Genomic DNA, 19,834 nt, shown 5'->3' with positions numbered 1-19,834 from the left:
CCTATGGGACATCCGGAACTTGAAGAGGTGGGAAAACAAATTGCAGCCAAGTGCGAAGGACTGCCCTTAGCTCTGAAGACGCTTGCTGGCATGTTATGCTCCAAATCAGAGGTTGAGGGGTGGAAACGTATTTTGAGAAGTGAAAAAAGGGAGCTGCCACACAATGACATATTACCAGCGTTGATGTTGAGCTACAATGATCTTCCTGCACATTTAAAGCGATGTTTTTCCTATTGTGCAATATTTCCTAAAGATTATCCATTTAGTAAAGAACAAGTTATTCATCTCTGGATTGCAAATGGTCTTATACTGCAGGAAGATAAAATCATTCAAGATTTAGGCAACCAATACTTTCTCGAGTTGAGATCAAGATCATTATTCGAAAGGGTCCCAAATCCTTCTCAAGGGAACATAGAGAAATTCTTAATGCATGACCTTGTCAATGATTTAGCCCAAATTGCATCTTCAAAATTTTGTATCAGATTGGAAGAGAGCCAAGGATCTCATATGTTGGAAAAAGGTCGACACTTATCATATTCAATGGAAAGTATCGACTTTGAGAAATTGACACCCCTCTACAAATTGGAGCATCTGAGGACATTGCTTCCAATCAATTTCCAACATGGTGCTCCACTTAGCAAAAGGGTGCTGCATAACATATTGCCAAGACTAACATCCTTAAGGGCATTATCGTTGTCAAATTATGGGACTGTGGAGTTGCCGGATGCCTTGTTTATCAAATTAAAGCTCCTCAGATTTTTGGACCTTTCTCAGACAGCGATTAAAAGGTTGCCGGATTCCATTTGTGCATTGTATAATTTGGAGACACTTCTCCTGTCACATTGTGATCATCTTGAGGAGCTACCATTGCAGATGGAAAAGTTGATCAACTTGCATCATCTTGACATAAGTAACACTTCTTTCTTGGAGATGCCACTACATCTGAGCAAGTTGAAGAGCCTCCGTGTGCTAGTGGGAGCCAAGTTTCTTCTAGGTGGATCAAGCATGGAAGATTTGGGTGAACTGCATAACTTGTATGGATCTCTATCAATTCTAGAGTTGCAAAATGTGGTTGATAGAAAGGATGCTGTGAAGGCAAAGATGAGGGAGAAGAATCATGTTGATAAGTTATCTTTGAAGTGGAGTGAAAGTAGTGCCGACAATTCACAAACTGAAAGAGACATACTTGATGAGCTACGCCCACACACAAACATAAAACAACTCCAAATCACCGGATATAGAGGGACAAAATTTCCAAATTGGCTAGCTGATCATTCGTTTCTTAAGCTAGTTGAATTGTCTCTTAGCAAATGCAGGGACTGTGATTCCTTGCCAGCACTAGGACAACTCCCTTCTTTGAAATTCCTTTCCATTAGAGAGATGCATCAAATAACAAAGGTCACGAAAGAATTCTATGGCAGTTCATCCTCCAAAAAGCCTTTTTACTCTCTTGAGAAGCTTTAATTTGCAAATATGCCAGAGTGGAGGCAATGGCATGTACTAGGAAATGGAGAGTTCCCTACACTTGAGAACCTTTCAATTATAAATTTCCCTGAACTCAGTCTGGAGACACCCATCCAACTTTCAAAGTTTCAAGTTATTGGTTCTCCTAAGGTTGGAGTTCTTGAGGGAATGAAGCAGATTGTTGAATTATCTATTATTGGTTGCAATTCTCTTACCTCCTTGCCTTTTAGCATACTGCCCAGTACCTTGAAGAGAATACGGATATCTCGTTGCCAGAAATTGAAATTGGAGGTGCCAGTTGATTATTATAACATGTTTGTTGAGGATTTGAGACTTGAAGAATGTGATTGTATAGATGATATATCACCCGAGTTGCTCCCAAGAGCACGCAAATTGAATGTATCTAATTGCCACAATCTTACTAGGTTTTTGATTCCTACTTCCACTGAAAGTTTCTATATTGGTAATTGTAAGAATCTTGAAAAACTTTCGGTGGCACTTCCATCTGCGATGACGTCATTGAGTATTGGCTACTGTGAGAAGCTGAAGTGGCTTCCAGATCATATGCAAGAACTCCTTCCATCTCTTAAGGGACTGCATCTTCCTAATTGCCCAGAGATAGAGTCCTTTCCTCAAGGAGGATTGCCCTTCAATTTACAGCAACTTGAGATCATTAATTGCAAGAAACTGGTGAATGGCCGAAAGGAGTGGTGTTTACAGAGACTCCCTCGTCTAAGAGAGTTAGAATTAGTGATCTATCATGACGGCAGTGACGAAGAGATGGAACATTGGGAGTTACCATGCTCTATTCGAAGACTTGAGGTATCCAATCTGAAAACATTAAGCAGCCAGGATCTCAAAAGCCTCACCTCTCTTAAATTTCTATATATTGCTTATTTACCTCAAATCCAGTCACTTCTGGAAGAATGGCGGCTTCCCATCTCTCTTTCTGAGCTATATTTATATGGTCATCATGAGCTCAATTCACTAGGCCTTTGTTACCTCACTTCGCTTCTACGTCTACGCATCAGCAATTGCTGTAATCTCCAGTCACTTTCCGAATCAGCACTGCCCTCCTCCCTCTCTCATTTGACCATCAAGTATTGCCATAACCTCCGATCACTTTCTGAATCAGCACTGCCCTCCGCCCTCTCTGAGCTGACCATTAAGTGTTGCTGTAATCTCCAATCACTTTCTGAATCAGCACTGCCCTCCTCCCTCTCTAAGCTGACCATCAAGGATTGCCCTAATCTCCAATCACTTTCTGAATCAGCACTGCCCTCCTCCCTCTCTGAGCTGACCATCAGAAATTGCCCTAATCTCCAATCCCTTCCAGTAAAAGGGGTGCCCTCTTCCCTCTCTGAACTATGGATTTTCCGCTGCCCACTGCTCAGCCCACTACTAGAATTTCAGAAGGGGGAATACTGGCCAAATATTGCTCAAATTCCCTTCATATTTGTCGATGGGAAACACATGTAATGTTTAAAACGGATGGTGCTCTGACAAATGTAAGTTATTCTTTTCCCTCAGAAGCTTTTTTCTTTTGCTTACTTCACTTTGCTGTTCTGTTAATTCTTTTCCTTTTTAAAATGTTGTTGAGCAGTGTGGAGTGTCTATTGCTCAAACCACGGCTACTGACCAAAATTTCTCATATTTCCACCATATATGTTGATTGGGAGAACCTGAAATATTTAAAATGGGTGGTGCTCCTACAGATATGTAAGTTATACTATTCCTTAGTATCTTTTGATTTTTGGTTACTTCTATTTTCTTGCCTGTTAAATCTTTTGGACCAGTGTGTAGCATCTATTACCTCTGTGAAGTCGTGGAAATATCTTTAGATCAGGAAAAAACTCCTTATATTTGCATTGAAACATTGTAAAAGAAATCTAATATAGGCAGGAATTGAGATAATTTGCTCCAGAGTTGTCACCAGGATGTTTATCGCCTTTGGAGATTCATCACAAAAGCAATTCATATATTCTTGTGACAAATCTCACTCTTCATGACCTATGTTCTCTCTCAAATCTTGCAGACTGGAAGTTTATTTGCCATCATGAAAGTTGTTCCACATTTTTCGTCTCTTCTACAGAGATAAAGGGTCCAAGAAATCCAACCTCATTTGTCATCTCTTCTACATAGATGGCCCAAGAAATGCAACCTCACTTTCTCAATTAGGTAGCCAAGACCTTCACAAGAGTTGCATCAAGCTTGAAATTTAAAGAAATTGAAAACGACTTTGAATGCCTACTTTCATTATGTACGCCATGTTACACCATATTGATATCAAATTGGGAAAAGGGCCTGATATACCCCTCAACTTTGTCATTTGGAGCTGATATGCCCTTCGTTATGAAAGTGGCTCATATATACCCTTACCGTTATACAAACGGCTCACATATACCCCTACCGTTACAAATGAGCTCACATATACCCTTCACTTAACGGAAGTGAAAAAATTAGTTTTAAATTTATATTTTTTACTTTTAATTTTCTTAAAAATTATTTAGGGGTATATATGATTCTTCTAGCAAAGTTCAAAGTATATTTTAATCTTTTTCATACATAAATTATTTTTTGACTTCTTTGATTATAATTATTTGAGTTTCTTATTTTATTTTATTTTTTTCTTTCATTCCTTAGTGTAAATAAATAAATTTAACCATCAAAATAATAAATCTAAATTAGTCATTGAAACAAAAAAAAAAGTAAAAAAATTATGTTTGAGGAGGATTAAATATACTCATATGGGATTATATTTTTTTTAAAATAAAAAATAAAAAATAAAACTAAAATTAATTTTTTTCATATCCGTTAGAGGAAAAGGGTATATGTGAGCCATTTGTATATAAGTAGGGGTATATATGAGCCACTTTCATAACGAGGGGTATATCAGCTCTAAATGACAAAGTTGAGGGGTATATCAGACCCTTTTCCCTATCAAATTTGATGCGACTGCATTTTACATCAGTTTTTTTTTTGTTTTGGTATTCAAAATCCAGAATATTACATCCATTTTTTGGTTTTAATATTCAGAGAACTTTGGAGATTATGAAGTTTCTTTCAAGTAATGTCCATTACTCAACCTCGAGTGACACCTCACAGCTAGCGGAAAGTCAAGGAAGTATATCCTAGTCGGGATGACTTCAAGGTTAGATAACAAAATAATGATTCACTTGTGTTTTAGTTACCAAGATGCTTATTTTATAGTAATAGTTTGCACTCTCATAAATCAGCGAAACATATTTCCTTCATTGGCACTCTCATCAGTCATCAGCCAGTAAAATAAAGAAACTGATGGTTTCAAAACTCCAATCACATCCAAGATAAAAAAAGACATCAACAGAGTAGAAGAATTCAACCCCACACCCATTTCAACCCAAGTTTTCGATTCCTGCTTTACCTGATGAGAAGAAGTTTATGGGTGAGAAAGGTCCAAAGGTATATATCTCTTTCTCACTGTAGCGGTTATATTGGTTCTTCCCTGCTTTGCATCACAATGATGTCGGAGTGTATCAGTTTTCTACTGTTATTCAGATACTTAAAGTGGGAATTTGCTTCTGATTTGAGCTTTAAATTTATCTTTATTGTAGTTATTTTGTAATTTTTCCTTCAAAACCTAAACGTGATTTTTTACAACAACAATACACCCAATCTATACCTGAATTTTTTCTGTTCCAATTGTTTTGCTACTACAGTATTTGTGTCCAGCCTAATTGGTATTGTTCATTTTGTGAAACATCCTATAATTATTTGAAGAGATAATATCTTAGTTGATCACTCAACTATGAATTTTTTTCTCATAAAATCACTCAACTTTGATTTTAAACACATAGGTCACTCAACTACGATTTTTCTCTCAGGAAGTGACCCAACTTTGATTTTTAACCAAAAAATCACTCAACTATGGAAGTATTACTTACAAAGTCAATCAATCTATTTAATTGATTTTTTCATTATAATTTGCTAATATGAAATTTTTATTTAAAATCAAAATTTTAAGAAAGAAAAAGACATCTATTCAAACCTTTCTAATGATCTGACTAAAAATATTTAAAAGGTAATTACTATGTTAGTTTTAGTTTTTTTAATCTATTTATAATGTAAAGCTCTATTTCATTTGTTGAAAGTTGCAGTAGAAAATGTTTTGATGTGAACTGCAAACACTTGAGTTTTCATTTGCCAAATGAGACTTGTTTAATATAAGTTTTCTGAATTAAGTATTCACATTTATGTATTTTTTAAATATGCAGTAAAATCAAGTTGTTCTTTTAGTTCTCACTTTAGATTGAGGTGGAAAATAATGAATTTGATTGGAGAAATAGTGAAACATCTTGATTATTCATTTGCAATAAAAGAAAAGATACTTGAAGGTTTCTTTTTGTTAGATTTTTGTGTGGAATTTGCTTATGTTGTTTTTTTGGAGTTTTTTTTATTTTTTGGTAAACTGGTAATACCATTAACAAACAAAGGGCCGATACACCTATAGAGCACCTAAAATCCATAGCTACCTTCCAGGGAAGGTTCTATGTCTTTTAAGCCTCCAACTTGACAAGAAAACTAGTTACATGAAAAAATGCTGAATCAGCCTATAACTTCTACGAGCTTTCTTGGATCCTCTAAACAATGCTAGTCTCTCTGTAAATTCTGTTTTTATCTGCCATCTCACTATTAACAGTGGTGTTTCTATACAACTTCTAGTTCCTTGCCATCCAAGTGTGGTAAACTATGGCACTCCAAATTGCTGCAAATACTTCCTTATAAAATTGCCTCTAATTTTTCTGCTTGATCATTTCTAGGACTTGTCTCACCTCACCTGGGTAAACTTGCATACCACCCCATGATAAAATTTCAGCTTTCATTTGTCCCAACCAAGTGCAATGGGCGAAGAGATGCAGTTGAGTCTCCATCACTTGGCTGCGGCACAAACAACATATCTCATTATCAACATGAATGTTCAAATGTAGTATCCGCTCCTTGGTAAGTCACCTGCCTTGTACTGCTAACCACGTTATCATTCTATGTCTTGGCTGTGCTACAGATGTCCAGATAAGATCAGCTATCCGTAGCCTGTTCAGTTCACCTAGCATTGCATTGTAACTGGCAGAAATTGAATTTTGGCAAGAGTGGGTCAAAGTATACCTCCCTTGTACTTACCCGTTCCTCATATTGTTCTTCAGTGCATTTAGTTTTTTCCAATACAAGTTGTAGTCTAGAGGCGGGGTATGCTCCCACATGGAAACATCATTCCTCATATAGAGCCCATGGACCCATTTCACTAAAAGTATTATCTTGTTTCTCTGATAACTGCCAGAGAGGTTTGCCAAGTGATGCAACATTCCAGTTGCTACATCCCTTTACATTCAGCCCTCCGAACATTTTTGGACAAGAAATTTTCTCCAAGCCACAAGTAGCACTTTCCTCTTCTCTTCATTACTCCCCCAAATGTAGTTCTTACAAATCTTGTCCACCTCCTTGAGGATACTCTTGGGAAGGATGAACACAGAAACTGTGTATAGAAAACAATACGACAGTCACAACTTGAATTCTAGCGGCATAAGATAGAAGTTTGGAATATCTAGTGTTAATTCGATTAGTGATCTTCATTATCAGCTGTTGGCTATCTACTCTTGTCCACTTCTTGGATGACAATGGAAGCCCAAGATATCTGATTGGAAGCTGTCCCAAAGTGAAACCAGTCATTTCTAACAATTGTCCTTGAGTTCCGTCATCAACTCCAGGTTTATCTACATTGGCCACCAAACCTATAACCTCACTAAAATGAGTTAAAGCTTCCATCACTTTAGTCACAGAGCCGGCATCACCTCTACAGATCATCTGCAAAGATCAAATGAGTCAACTTTAGGTGTTTACACATTGGATGAAAGTGAAAATCAGGTAAGTCACTCATGCACTTCAGCACTCTCGACAGATACTCCATTACTACAACAAACAAGAGAGGGGACATTGGATCCCCTTGTCTTAAACCTCTCTTGCCAGCAAAAAACCCATGTCCCTCTCCATTGACTTTGATGGTAAAATACGGTGAAGAGACACATGTCATCACCAATTGTATAAAACTTTTAGGAAACCCATATCCTGTCAGTGCTCCTCAAATTTCCCAGCTTACCACGTCGTAAGCCTTCCTTAGGTCTATTTCATCAAGCATCTTGGTGTGGTTTTCCTCCCATAGTGTCACATCAAGTCGTGACGTATCATGATATTGTGTACCATAGACCTTCCTTGGACAAAAGCTCCTGCCACTCTAGTGCTAATAGCACCTCTCAATCTAGCACACAAGACTTTGGAATACATTTGTAAATTATATTGCAATACGAAATAGGCCTAAATTGATTGGCAGATTCAGGAGCTGTGACTTTTGGAATCAGAGCAATGTTTGTGGTATTTAACTGCCTTAACAATTTTCCATTCCTAAAGAATTCAAGGATTGCATCCGTAATGTCTGTCCCTACAATATCCCAAGCTGACTTAAAGAATTCACTCCCATAACCATAGGATCCGGGGCTTTTATTAGTGTCTATTTGAAACATGGCAGTCTTGATATTTTTAGGAGTATAAGCTTGCAAAAGCTCAACTTGTTGATCCACTCTAAGACAATGTCCATTCTTCAAAAAATTCCCATAAGCTCGCATCCTTTGACTGCACTTCTTCCCCAGTAACTCTATGTAATAGTCTACAAACAGCTTGGCTATTACTTCTGGATCAGTCTGCCAGTTCCCAAAGTCATCCTTAAGTTGAGTTATTGCTTGTTGTAGGCTTTGATATTTTATGGCAGAGAAGAAATATTTGGTGTTATCATCCCAAGTTTTATCCATGTAGCTTTCCTCCTCTATTGAAGATAAATTTCTACCTTGTAGGAGGTCTGTCTAAATTTTTGGTATTTTTCCTTCTCATCTTCCTGATAATCAACATTCATAGGATCTGCTGTAATAGTTGTTGAGCCTTCAACATAGCTTTCCTATCCTATTGACATTCAGAAACAATATTCCTGAAGTCCCAATTATTAAGCTCCTTTAATCCATATTTCATGATCTTTAGCTTTCTAAACATCTTGCAGCCTTCTACTTAAGTTTCCCATGCTTCTCTCACTTTCTCCTTGAATCTGGGGTGAGTCACCCATACATTACAAAATTGAAATGACTTCCTGTTCTATGAGTCTGCATTACTTGGTGTCACTTTAATTGGGCAATGATCACTTATTCCTTCAGGAAGGTACTTTACTACACTGGAAGGCAGTGTGCTTAGCCATACATTGTTAATAAAGACCCTATCAATTTTAGAAAAAAATCCTCTGATTATCACTTTTATCATTCCAAGTGTAACTTTTAGTTCGTAATGTTAATTGAGTACCCGGTTCTCCAATCGATTGACCTGCAATAATACCTACAGCTTCCCCCAATTCAACCAGGTCGCCATGAGTAGGACTACGGCCATAACATAATCGACAAATCCAAGATGTACTCCTACAAGTAAAGGGAGTTCGAATAGAGATTGGTTGTGGCCGAAAGGTTTTGAATCGATTTACAAGTCCAATGCCAATGGCTTGGTTTCTAGTGGCAATACATCGTGAACCCATGTATATATCATCTGCTAATACACAGCCAATTAATGTTTGACTAAAAATCAATTCCGGCATTATCCCATTCCGAGGACTCACAGAAATACCCCGGGCGGTGCCACAATCCGTTCGACGTACAACAATGTTGCCACACAATTCTGAAAATCTTCTATTTCTTACCACACCACAGGGTTGCCCCCAATCCTGTCTTCAGTTGTTAGTACTGAGTTGAAATCGCCTAGGATCATCCAAGATAATTGACAAACCACATTGTAAGCCATAAGAGATTCCCATAACTCTTTTCTGCCTTCCTTTTTATTATAGGCATAAACCATTGTCATGATAAATGTATGTTGCAGAGGAACACTTCTCACTTCACAAGTAATCAACTTAGATGTTGACTCTTTTAGTGTAACTGTATAATAATCCGGCCTCCAAGTTATCCAATCCTACCATTATAATGAGAAGCAAGATTGGTAATTTTTTTTTTCTTCAGGAAAACACTTTATACTTTAAAACATGTTTCAGATGTCCATAAGACACCATTGCATCCGTTACAACACAACTTGGGAATGCAGAATCCCAGGAAATCCTATTTATACATGAAATAGAATTTTTTGCTAGATTATGGGCTAATACATTCCATGTTTGAGGAATATATATAATCTCGATTTCTTCAAAAGACTTCATCAATCGCCAGACATCCTTGCAAATGGTCTCTATTTCCCAAGATGTTATCAAATTCTTTTGCAACATTTGTATGACATTCTTTGCATCTGACAGTATGTGAACCTTTGACCAACCCTTTTGTAGTGCTCTTTGCACAACTTCCCGAATTGCTAGTGCTTCAGCAGTTATGGCCTTCCCTACAAATTGAATAGGGGTACCAAAGGCATGAAGCAAATGACCACAACTATCTATAGCCGCCATTCCGATGCTTTCTTTTCCCTTCTCCCTTTGTAGACCTGCATCTGTGAAAACAACAATCCCATCTCGGGCCAAAGTAATGGTTACATCATAACTCTTGTTTGGTATAGTATTCACAACTGCCGAATTTTTCACAATATCGTCATATTCACATGTAAATCAAATAAAGCCTTATTAACTACGTCCTTAGGTTCATATGTACTACCATTAAAGCATAATGAATTTCTCGCTTTCCACATTTACCATAAAAGAGAGACACTTAATCTTAGTAGTTCAATGGATTCTGGATATTGACATGTATTACAAAATAAGTCATTCCACCATATTGCAAAATTCATAACATTTTCTACATTAGGCCAGTTAATAGGGGCCAACTTCCATACTAGTTGTGCTTTTGGGCAACTGAAAAACATATGATCAACCGTTTCAGTTTCTAAGCCACAGACCCTACAAACATCACAATTTTGGTGCAATCTCTTAGAAATATTTGCACTAACAGGAAGGACATTAAAAATGCATTTTCTAAGGAAATGTTTGTATTTGTTTTTAATTTTAAATGACCATAAGAAAGTCCAAAAAGATTTTGGGAAAGATTGACCACTGGCTTGAGGTTTTTCAGTTCTAGGGTCAGTACTATTAGCTAGGCTTTTCGCTAGATGATAGCCAGATCTTACCTCGTTCTTTCCAGAATTTGTATAATGCCAGATAACTTTATTAGAATTTCCAGTGCTAAATATTGGGATAGACAAAATAGAGTTGATATCATTAGGGCAAAAATGGTGATGAAGGATCTTGGATATTCCATATATGATGGTGTTGATCTATAAGGTCGCTTACCCTCAATTGTGGATTTATTTGTGTATGTCCTTGTAGGGGTTTGAAACCGGTCGAATTAGGAATCCAAGGATCACTCCAAACCTTAATGTTTTCTCCATCTCCTGCTCTCCATCGAATTCCTTGTTGCAGCAAATCTCGTCCCCACATAATACTTTTCCAAATCCAAGAACTTGCTGAGGGACATCCTGCACTTAGGAAAGAGGTATTCGGAAAATATTTACTTTTAAGCATCCTATGAAGCAAAGAATCCTCTTGGGTTAAAATCCTCCACACAAGTTTTGCCAATAGGGCTTTGTTAAAAAGTTTCAGATCTCGAAAACCAAGACCCCCTTGGGACTTTGCCTCACAAAGTTTCTGCCATTTTTCGTAGTGCATTTTCCTTTTCCCCTCATTTTCCCCCCACCAAAAGTCAGAGAAAATGGCAGTAATCTCCTTTCCTAAGTTATCTGGAAATTGAAAACATGATAATGCATATGAAAGGAATAGAAGAAAGTACTGACTTAAGCATGACTTCTTTGCCTGCAGGGCTTAAAAAACTACTCTTCCAACCCTTTTATCTTAGTTTTAACTCGTTCTTTGATAAACTCAAGCATTTTCTTCTTTGATCTTCCAACTACCGCAGGTAATCCTAGTATAAAGTCCCAAATTATCTCTATGTATTTGTCCTATCTCCGCTATTAATATTATCTTTTTCTTCCTCGGTAGTATTTTTGCTAAAATATATTGCTGATTTTTCAAAATTAACTTTCTGGCCTGAGCAAAGTTCATAAGTTCTTAGAATTTCAGAAATTTTTACCACACTTTGAGTATTAGCTTAACAAAATAAAAAGGAGTCATCAGCAAAGAAAAGATGATTTACCGTAGGACCGCCCCTTCTTAGGCTTATTCCACGTAGTTCTCCTTGCTCCTTAGCTTGGTTCAAAAGCCTGGAAAGTCCTTCAGCACATAATATGAACAAATATGGGAATAAAGGGTCACCTTGTCTTAGTCCTCTACTAGGTCGTACAGCCCCAACAATTTCACCATTTATATTAAACTTGTAAGTAGGTGTCGTGATACATTGCATAATCCAGCTAATGAAAGTGTCATGGAAACCCATTTTCAAAAGTAAAGATTGGACATATATCCATTCCACTCTATCGTAAGCCTTTGCCATGTCTAATTTTAAGGCCATAAATTTATCGTTCCCTCTCCTCTTATTTTTCAACACATGTATACACTCATGAGCCAACACAACATTATCAACAATGTGTCTACTTCCTACAAAGGCAAATTGATTATGAGATATTATATTAGGCAAATACTTTTTTAATCTTGCTCCGATAATCTTAGTTATAATTTTATATATGGTAGAGCACAGGCTAATAGGTCTAAATTGACTAATAACACTAGGATTCTTTACTTTTGGGATTAAAGTAATTAGAGTTTGATTCCAAGAGGGTAAGAGATATCCTGAAAGAAAGAAACTTTTAACAGCAGCTATAATATCTGTAGATAAAACATTCCAATAATTCTGAAAGAAAAAAGGGGTCATTCCATCTATCCCTGGTGCCTTTAAAGGATGCATCTCAAAAACCGCATGTTTCACTTCCTCATCTGTCACTTCTCTAATAAGACTTTGGTTGATGGGATCATCAACTAATCTCGGGATTTAGTTCAAAATGGGATCAAGATTTATTGGTCTAGAGGTAGTAAATAAATTTTCATAATAATTTTCCACTTCTCTAATAATATCACCTTGTTCTGATACCCAATTTCCATTAGCTAGGCAAAAACCTTTGATGCTATTGCATTTTCGTCGCTGAATAGTTTTCATGTGAAAAAAGGAGGTATTTTTATCCCCCTCTTGCAACCATAAAGCTCTAGATATTTGTTTTCAGTATGCTTCTTCTTTGTAAGCTTTACCTAATTCTTTTCTCAAAAGTCGAAGTTTAGGGAGGTCAAAGTGATCAGGATCATTCTTAAGCTTATCAATTTGACTTTTGATCCCAATTATTCTTTGTTTTGAGTTCCCTTTACCCCTTCTCAGCCAAGACATTAATGAGGCACGACATTTTTTTAGTTTGAAGCTTACTTTGGATTGTTCAAAGCCATCTACCTGTTCTTGCCAAGACCTTGTCACTAAATTATTCACTGCATCCTTTTCACTCCATCTTTTATCAAAATAGAAGCGTCGCTTTTTTCTTATAGGCTTAGGGTCGGTATTTAGTAAAAGAGCAGAGTGATCTGAAGCCTCAGTATTCAAATGAATTATTTGGGCCAAATGGAATTCTAAACGCCATCCGGGAGATACAATGGCTCTATCTAATCTCTCTTGAATAATTCCATCATTCTCCCTGAAACACCACCAAGTCCAAGGCTTCCCTTTAAATCCTAAATCGACTGCCCCCAAGTTCCACAAGAAATTCTTAAAGTCTTTAAAAGAAGCTACTTCTCTACTTCTACCTCCTACCTCCTACCTTTTCCGAGTTGTCCATAATATCATTAAAATCTCCAACAATGATTCAGAGAGGACCCCAATTAGCCGATTTTAACGTTAGTTCTGTTAGTTGTGCTCTACGAATAGCTCTATCAGTGCTCAAATACACAAAGATGCACCAATATTTAGAATCAGTTGAGAGGTCATGCACCAAAGTTTCAATATAAAATTGCAAAGTGTGAGGTTGACAAACCTGAACTTTATCATTCCAAAATAAGCTCAAGCCTCCAGATAAACCAACAGGGTCCACAATTGTAGCATAAGGCATATTAAGTTGCCTCTGAACTCGCTTAACAATAATATCCTTATTTTTGGTTTCACTAAGAAAAATTATATCTGGGGAGTGGAGATGCATAGTCTCCTTCAAAAAAGGAACTGTCAAGGACCCCCCCCTCCCCAGGCCTCGACAATTCCATACCATAGCCCTCATTGTGGAGAGGGAAGCCATTTGGGGCTGGCCTCCCACTCCACCACAATTTTATTCTTTTTTGTTTGTATACCGGAAGGTAACTCAGTATCACCTTTTCGTTTCTCCCTTATAAATTGCATACATTCTGCTAAAACAACACCCTCATCCAACGTTGCATTAGAAGTATCATTCTTCAACGTAACAGAACATCCAACTTGTCTGGCCATTCATTTCCAATTTCTCGTTTTCCTCCCCTCATTGTTATTATCTTTCATTTGTTTAGATAGATTATTTTGTTCTGTTATTGGTTCACATGATAATACTTGAGCCGAGTCTTTACTACTATTTATAATAAGATTAGTAGTACATACCTGGTCCTTGTCTTCTTGTTCAGTAGTTGTTTTGGTGTGGACGTCCATCATTTCAGGAGCTGTGAGAACTTGATGTATGTTGTCTTGCACTTCCTTCGAGTTAATCTGCGTAGTATCATCTTTTTCCCTTGTTGTGCCGTCAGACATATTCGCATTAGCTGAAGTTTGTGAACTCATGTCATTCTTCTTCGAAGCCATATTTAAAACATGTTTTGAGCTTGTTGTAATCCCAACATAATTATCTTCTCCAACATTATTTCTTCCACCACCAAATTCTTTTCCATGTGATCCATAATTTGTTACCTCCATAGGTTGCATTTGGTTTGAGTCCTCCCTGTTTAGTACATCGTTATCCTTCCAGCTCAAACCCGTAATTTCCTTCCCTTTTGGTTCATTTTGACCCTATGTATGAGCTACTTCAGCACCTTTTTCCAAGTGTTGCTAACTGTTTACAATTCTTTCAACTCTTCTCCCATTAACCACTGGACTTCCATTAGTACTGTTTGTCCCTTGTTGCCTATGCTTTTCCGAGAAAGAAGCATGGTTCTCTGCTTTTAGCCAAATCCCAAACTGATCAGTTTTAACTGTGCCATCCTGTACATCCTTGGCTCTGTGGGCACATGTTTTCTCATTATGTCCTAGCAGACCACAATAATAGCACACGTAAGGCAGATTTTCATAACTTATTTCAACCCACGTAGTTTCTGATCCTAATTTGATCAACTTACCTCTAGGTAGTGGCTTAGTTATATTCATCCTGGCTTTCGGCCTTATATATTGTCCCTCTTTGCTTCCATTTTCAGGGATTACAATATCCACGATACCTCCTAACGCATTTCCGATTTTGCGCCCAACGTCCATTGACATCCAGTGTAAGGGGATGTTCCAAACTTGAACCCATAACTCACATACATTAAAAATTGAAGAAGTACTCTTCAATCCTGGTTCCCAGATCTGTATATTAAGGAGGAATTTATCATACAACCATGGTGTGCCAAATAATACTTTATTCATACCTTCTTTATCTTTGAATTTGAACTGGAAAAAATTCCATCCGATTTCCTTTATTTGCAGTCCTGTTGGATTTCCCCAAGCCACAGGCATAGTGTTCTTGACGCCTTGGAGATCCACTTTCTTATCCGAGACTACCTTACCAAACAGACTTACCTCACAATCATTTGTGCTCGACAGAACATCCGAAATTTCAATTGACACAGTCTCCTTTTCTTCCTCCGTAAGAGTAAATTGATGTAATCTTTCAATAATTTCTTCCGTCATCTCTACAATTGTCTGTTTTACCTTCCAAGAGGGGTTGAATTGATACTCTCTGTAGCCTAATTGCAGCGAAATTTGAAGGTTTTTGATGGTTGAAAGTCGATTTAGGGTTTAAGATGGTACCTAGAAATTCTAAAATTGACGGATAAAAAGGATTCAAGGCAGAGATTGGTAGGCTTTTGAGGTTAGGAATAGTTGTTTGATGGTGATTCAAGGATTGAAACCCCAGTGAGGGGAAGAAAACTCTCATAGGCAGAGAGAGAAAACCCTCAGTCGGTGGACGAGGGAATTTTGGATTTTTCAACTTCTTAGAACTTTAGTTTCATAACACCTTAAGATTGGTAATGAATGCTTTAGGCACCTTGTAATTTTTGTTTATTTAGGATTGAAGATCGTCCTGATACTCTCCTTTTATTTGTAATTGTAAACCTGTAACAAGTTGTGGCAGGTTTGATTTTTTGGAATTATAATACAAGACTGTTACCTTCTCAAAAAAAAAAAAAAAAAAAACACCTTAAGATTGGTAATGAATGGTCAGACACCCAACATCTTCTAAGCCATCAAATTGATCTTCCCTACTTTTATTTTTGTTTCTAGTAACCCTACTAGCCCAATTTTTTCATTATTACAAAATAGTTTCACCTCCTTTTGCTTATTAGGGCCATTGAGCCCTCTCACATTCCAACAAAGACAACTATACATTCCCAATTTTGGGATTAGGACGGCCTCCCACTGTTTCTTCACTGTTACTGGTAGCCTTCTTATTCTTACCCCCTTTGTTCAGTACCTGAAAAGTGTCTTTACTCTCTAGTCTCTACATGTAGCTGTTGGTTAGCTTGAGATAATTGTTTTGAGACACTTTCAAAGTGGTATTCTAATGGAGAAGCAACCATACTAGTGACATGTTCAACTTCAACCCACATGATTAAAGCAGTTTTTCCACTAATAAGGACATGTGAAATCGAATAGTAAGTTTAGATATTATTGAAAATATCGTTTTCATTGTTCGAAAGTTGTTTAACATACGATTGGCTTTTGTTGATCCAAATTTTTATTTTTCTGCTTATCCTCTTCTATCTGTTGTTTTACACGTCTTCTGTTTGAGTTAGTAATACATGCTTTGCTTCCATAGAAGACGAGAAATTGCAAAATGCCTTTATGAAATGTTTGCTAAGTTTCTGTCACCTAATTCAAATTTCACTGGATTAATTTTTTACCCAAGATTATGCATATGTTTGGTCTAACGTTGAAAAGGAAAAACCTCGAATGATACAGGTATTTTTTTTAAGAATACAAAGTTGCGATAAAGACTGAAAATTTTGATGGCATTAATTTCGATATGGATCACCGTTGAGAACTTTTTCTGAGGTATTATTTCCCATTTCCCTGTTTAGAAATGTTTTCTGCAGCTCCTAATTGTGATGCGTCATTTACACATTTTTAAAATTTTATCTTATAACAGGGAAAATTCTATCCGGGTCAATTACAGACTAGCAACTAATTGTTGTGCATTATATAATTGCATATTTCTTGGATGGCAGGTATTGGATTGGTTTCTCATATTGCTTATTGATTATGATCTTATCACGTTTTAATTTCACATCTCAATTGCGAAAAACATCATATGTAGCTTGTGCAATCATGTTTAATTGAAACTTTTTAGATCTTGTAAGCATCAAAGATCCCATGTCTAGAATGAAACTTTTCTTAAAGTAGAATGACTATCTGATGTCACTATAGAAAATCTTTTTAAATGAATCTATGAAGGATACATTGTATTTGCACTATCCTTCAATGTTTGCACATATTTAATTGTGCCGCAACATGATGATGATAACTAAGGTTTGTCAATTGGTTGTTAAATTGAATATAAGGTGAGTTTTTTTTTATTGAAACATATAGATTTCCTTACAAATATTTGTGTAGGCTGGGGATATTCTTGAAAGCATAAGAAGAAAGAATATGCATCAATCATCCATGGGAATGTATACTTACGAGGAGACAATGGTCATCACCACATCTATTTGTTAGGACATAAAAAGAACATGTCTAAGGTATGGAAAGTCTTGCAAGATTCTGTTACATCAATATGAACAGAACTTTTCTTTCAGAACTTCTCCTCCTTACTTTCCTAACTGGCCGTTGATATAACTATTGCAATTTAACAGTCTGTTAAATAGGAAAAGATTTAACTGTTGGTACTTTTCTTTCTTCATTATTGTCATCATTATTTTTTACTCTTGTTCTTCTTTCAAACATGTTCTCGGGTCGAGGGTCTATTGAAAACAACCTATCTGCCCTTTCAAGGGTAGTGATAAGGTCTGCGTACACCTACCCTCCTCATGCCCCACCTATGGGACTATACTGTGTATGTTGTTGTTGTTAGTACTAGCTAGTAGGTTGTATTTTACTTCTTAGAATTGATAGCATAACAAAGAAAGAGTCATCTCTTATTAATTCTTCTAGTTTTAACTGATGGATATAAGCTGTTCAAAATATGATGTTGTCTTACTTACTATGCTTTGTTGCATTTACTGTCCAGATAACTTGACAGTTAATTTTGTGGGATTCTCCTTTGATTGTCTATTAGGTTGATTTGGTCGTTGATCGATTGTTATTTTAGGAGTTTTTCGATCTTGTCTATGTTCTCAAACTTCAGTCAACTAAAATCATGTGTGTGGTTTGTAATTGTAATATGGGGATTGGGTAAGAGTTCTAAAATTTCTTTTTGATTGCTTTCAGTAAGAAGGTTGTGATTTCCAACTCGTACAACCGTCTACTAGTTCCTTGAGATGAAGCATGACTTGCCGTAACACACAGGTACATGAGCTAAAAGTTGTTTAATGTAACACACAAGAGACATATCAGGATTTCTGGAGCAATATGTTAGCCTCGCGAACCTACAACTTGTGGATTTTGATAAATAACAATTAACCAAATACTATGTCTACAGAACCAATGAGAACAGATCACAAATAAGAAAGGAAGCACAAGAGATTGAATTCATCCAAAGGAGAAATTCAAGGACAGTTGATTTACTCTTCTGTAATCAAGCTACGTAATCAAATCAACAAAACCAACTCAGTGGAAGACAACTCAGAGAATCTTCAAGACCAAGATTGATAGGCAAAATCAAATCAGAGAATCTTCAAAACCAAGCTACTGGACAAAGTTTCACAAATCAAGGAATCTGGAAAGGAAGGCAAATCATGTCAAGAAGGAAGAAGATCATGAACATATATGATATGGACGTGATCACAATCTACCCTAAATCAGACTCGGTCAAGGAATTCACTACAAATCCTTGATTGAATGAAATACCCATGGGTTTTTCCTTATAAGAGCAAAGAGCTAGATCATACAAACTAGACTTAGGATTAGAGGAAGTCCACGCACTTCACTCTATTGTATTATCTTTCTTTCATCCTTCATAAAACATTTGTACCTGTGTATGAAACTATGATTTTGGATTTGCCGGATGACTTGTTTATCAAATTAATGCTCCTAAGATTTATGGACCTTTCTTGGACAAAGATAAAACGGTTGCCAGATTCTATTTGTGCATTGTATAACTTGGAGACACTCCTCTTGTCATGTTGTTATTGTCTTGAGGAGCTACCGCTGCAGAAGGTTGATTAAGTTTGTTGAAGTTTGCTTTTAGTTATTGCAGTAACTTTTAGCAATAAGTTATTTAGTTTGAATAAATTTGAATTTTGAATTTTGAATTTTAGTTTGTTTGTTTATGTTGTTGAGATATTTTAGGTTTAAATTTTAAATTATGCAGATTATGTGTTTTATGTTGGCTATTTAAAGCCCCTCAATGCTTAATAAAATTATTGAAATCTATTGAAAGTCATTTCAATCCATTGAGAGGCATTTTCAATCTTTTTGTGCTGCCCATTTTTAAAAAAACACCAACAAACTTGTATCATCTTGATATAACCTACACTTCTCGCTTGAAGATGTCACTACATCTGAGCAAGTTGAAAAACCTCCAAGTGCTAGTGGAGGCCAAGTTTCTTTTAGGTCGTCGCGGTGGTTTGGAAGATTTGTGGAAAGTATAGAACTTGTATGGATCTCTATCAGTTTTAGAGTTGCGAAATGTGGTTGACAAAAGGGAAGCTCTGAAGGAAAACATGAGGGAGAAGAACTATGTTGAGAAGTTATCTTTGGGTGGAGTGAAAGTAGTACTGCCGACAATTCACAAACTGAAAAAGACACAAAAGAACTACAAATCACCGGATATAGAAGGATAAAATTTTCAAATTGGCTAGCTGATCCTTAGTTTCTTACGCTGGTGAAATTGTCTATTAACAACTGCAAGAACTGTGATTCCTTGCCATCACTAGGACAACTCCCTTCTTTGAAATTTCTTTCCATTAGTGAGATGCATCGAATAACAGAGGTCACAGATGAATTCTATGGCAGTTCATCCTCCAAAAAGCCTTTTAACTCTCTTGATCAGAAACTTGAATTTGCAAAGATTCCAGAGT

General features: G+C 36.6%; 1 protein-coding gene and 1 pseudogene across 1 annotated transcript; one reads left to right on the top strand and one right to left on the bottom strand.

Moving 5' to 3' along the window:
* LOC102588123 (putative disease resistance RPP13-like protein 1) overlaps positions 1–18,990 on the top strand; it is a 20,318-nt pseudogene extending 1,328 nt beyond the window's left edge.
* LOC102581842 (uncharacterized) lies at positions 14,508–15,344 on the bottom strand. Its single transcript, XM_015307787.1, has 2 exons — positions 14,795–15,344; positions 14,508–14,704 (listed from the first exon to the last, which is right to left on the bottom strand). Exons 1-2 carry the CDS (start codon positions 15,342–15,344, stop codon positions 14,508–14,510), a joined length of 747 nt encoding a protein of 248 aa, XP_015163273.1.
* Positions 18,991–19,834: the final 844 nt, after the last annotated feature.

Source organism: Solanum tuberosum, unplaced genomic scaffold, assembly GCF_000226075.1.
Source record: "Solanum tuberosum cultivar DM 1-3 516 R44 unplaced genomic scaffold, SolTub_3.0 scf00064, whole genome shotgun sequence".
Taxonomy (NCBI): domain Eukaryota; kingdom Viridiplantae; phylum Streptophyta; class Magnoliopsida; order Solanales; family Solanaceae; genus Solanum; species Solanum tuberosum.
The sequence above is the reverse complement of the archived record's forward strand: the minus strand, read 5'-3'. Positions and strand labels throughout refer to the sequence as shown.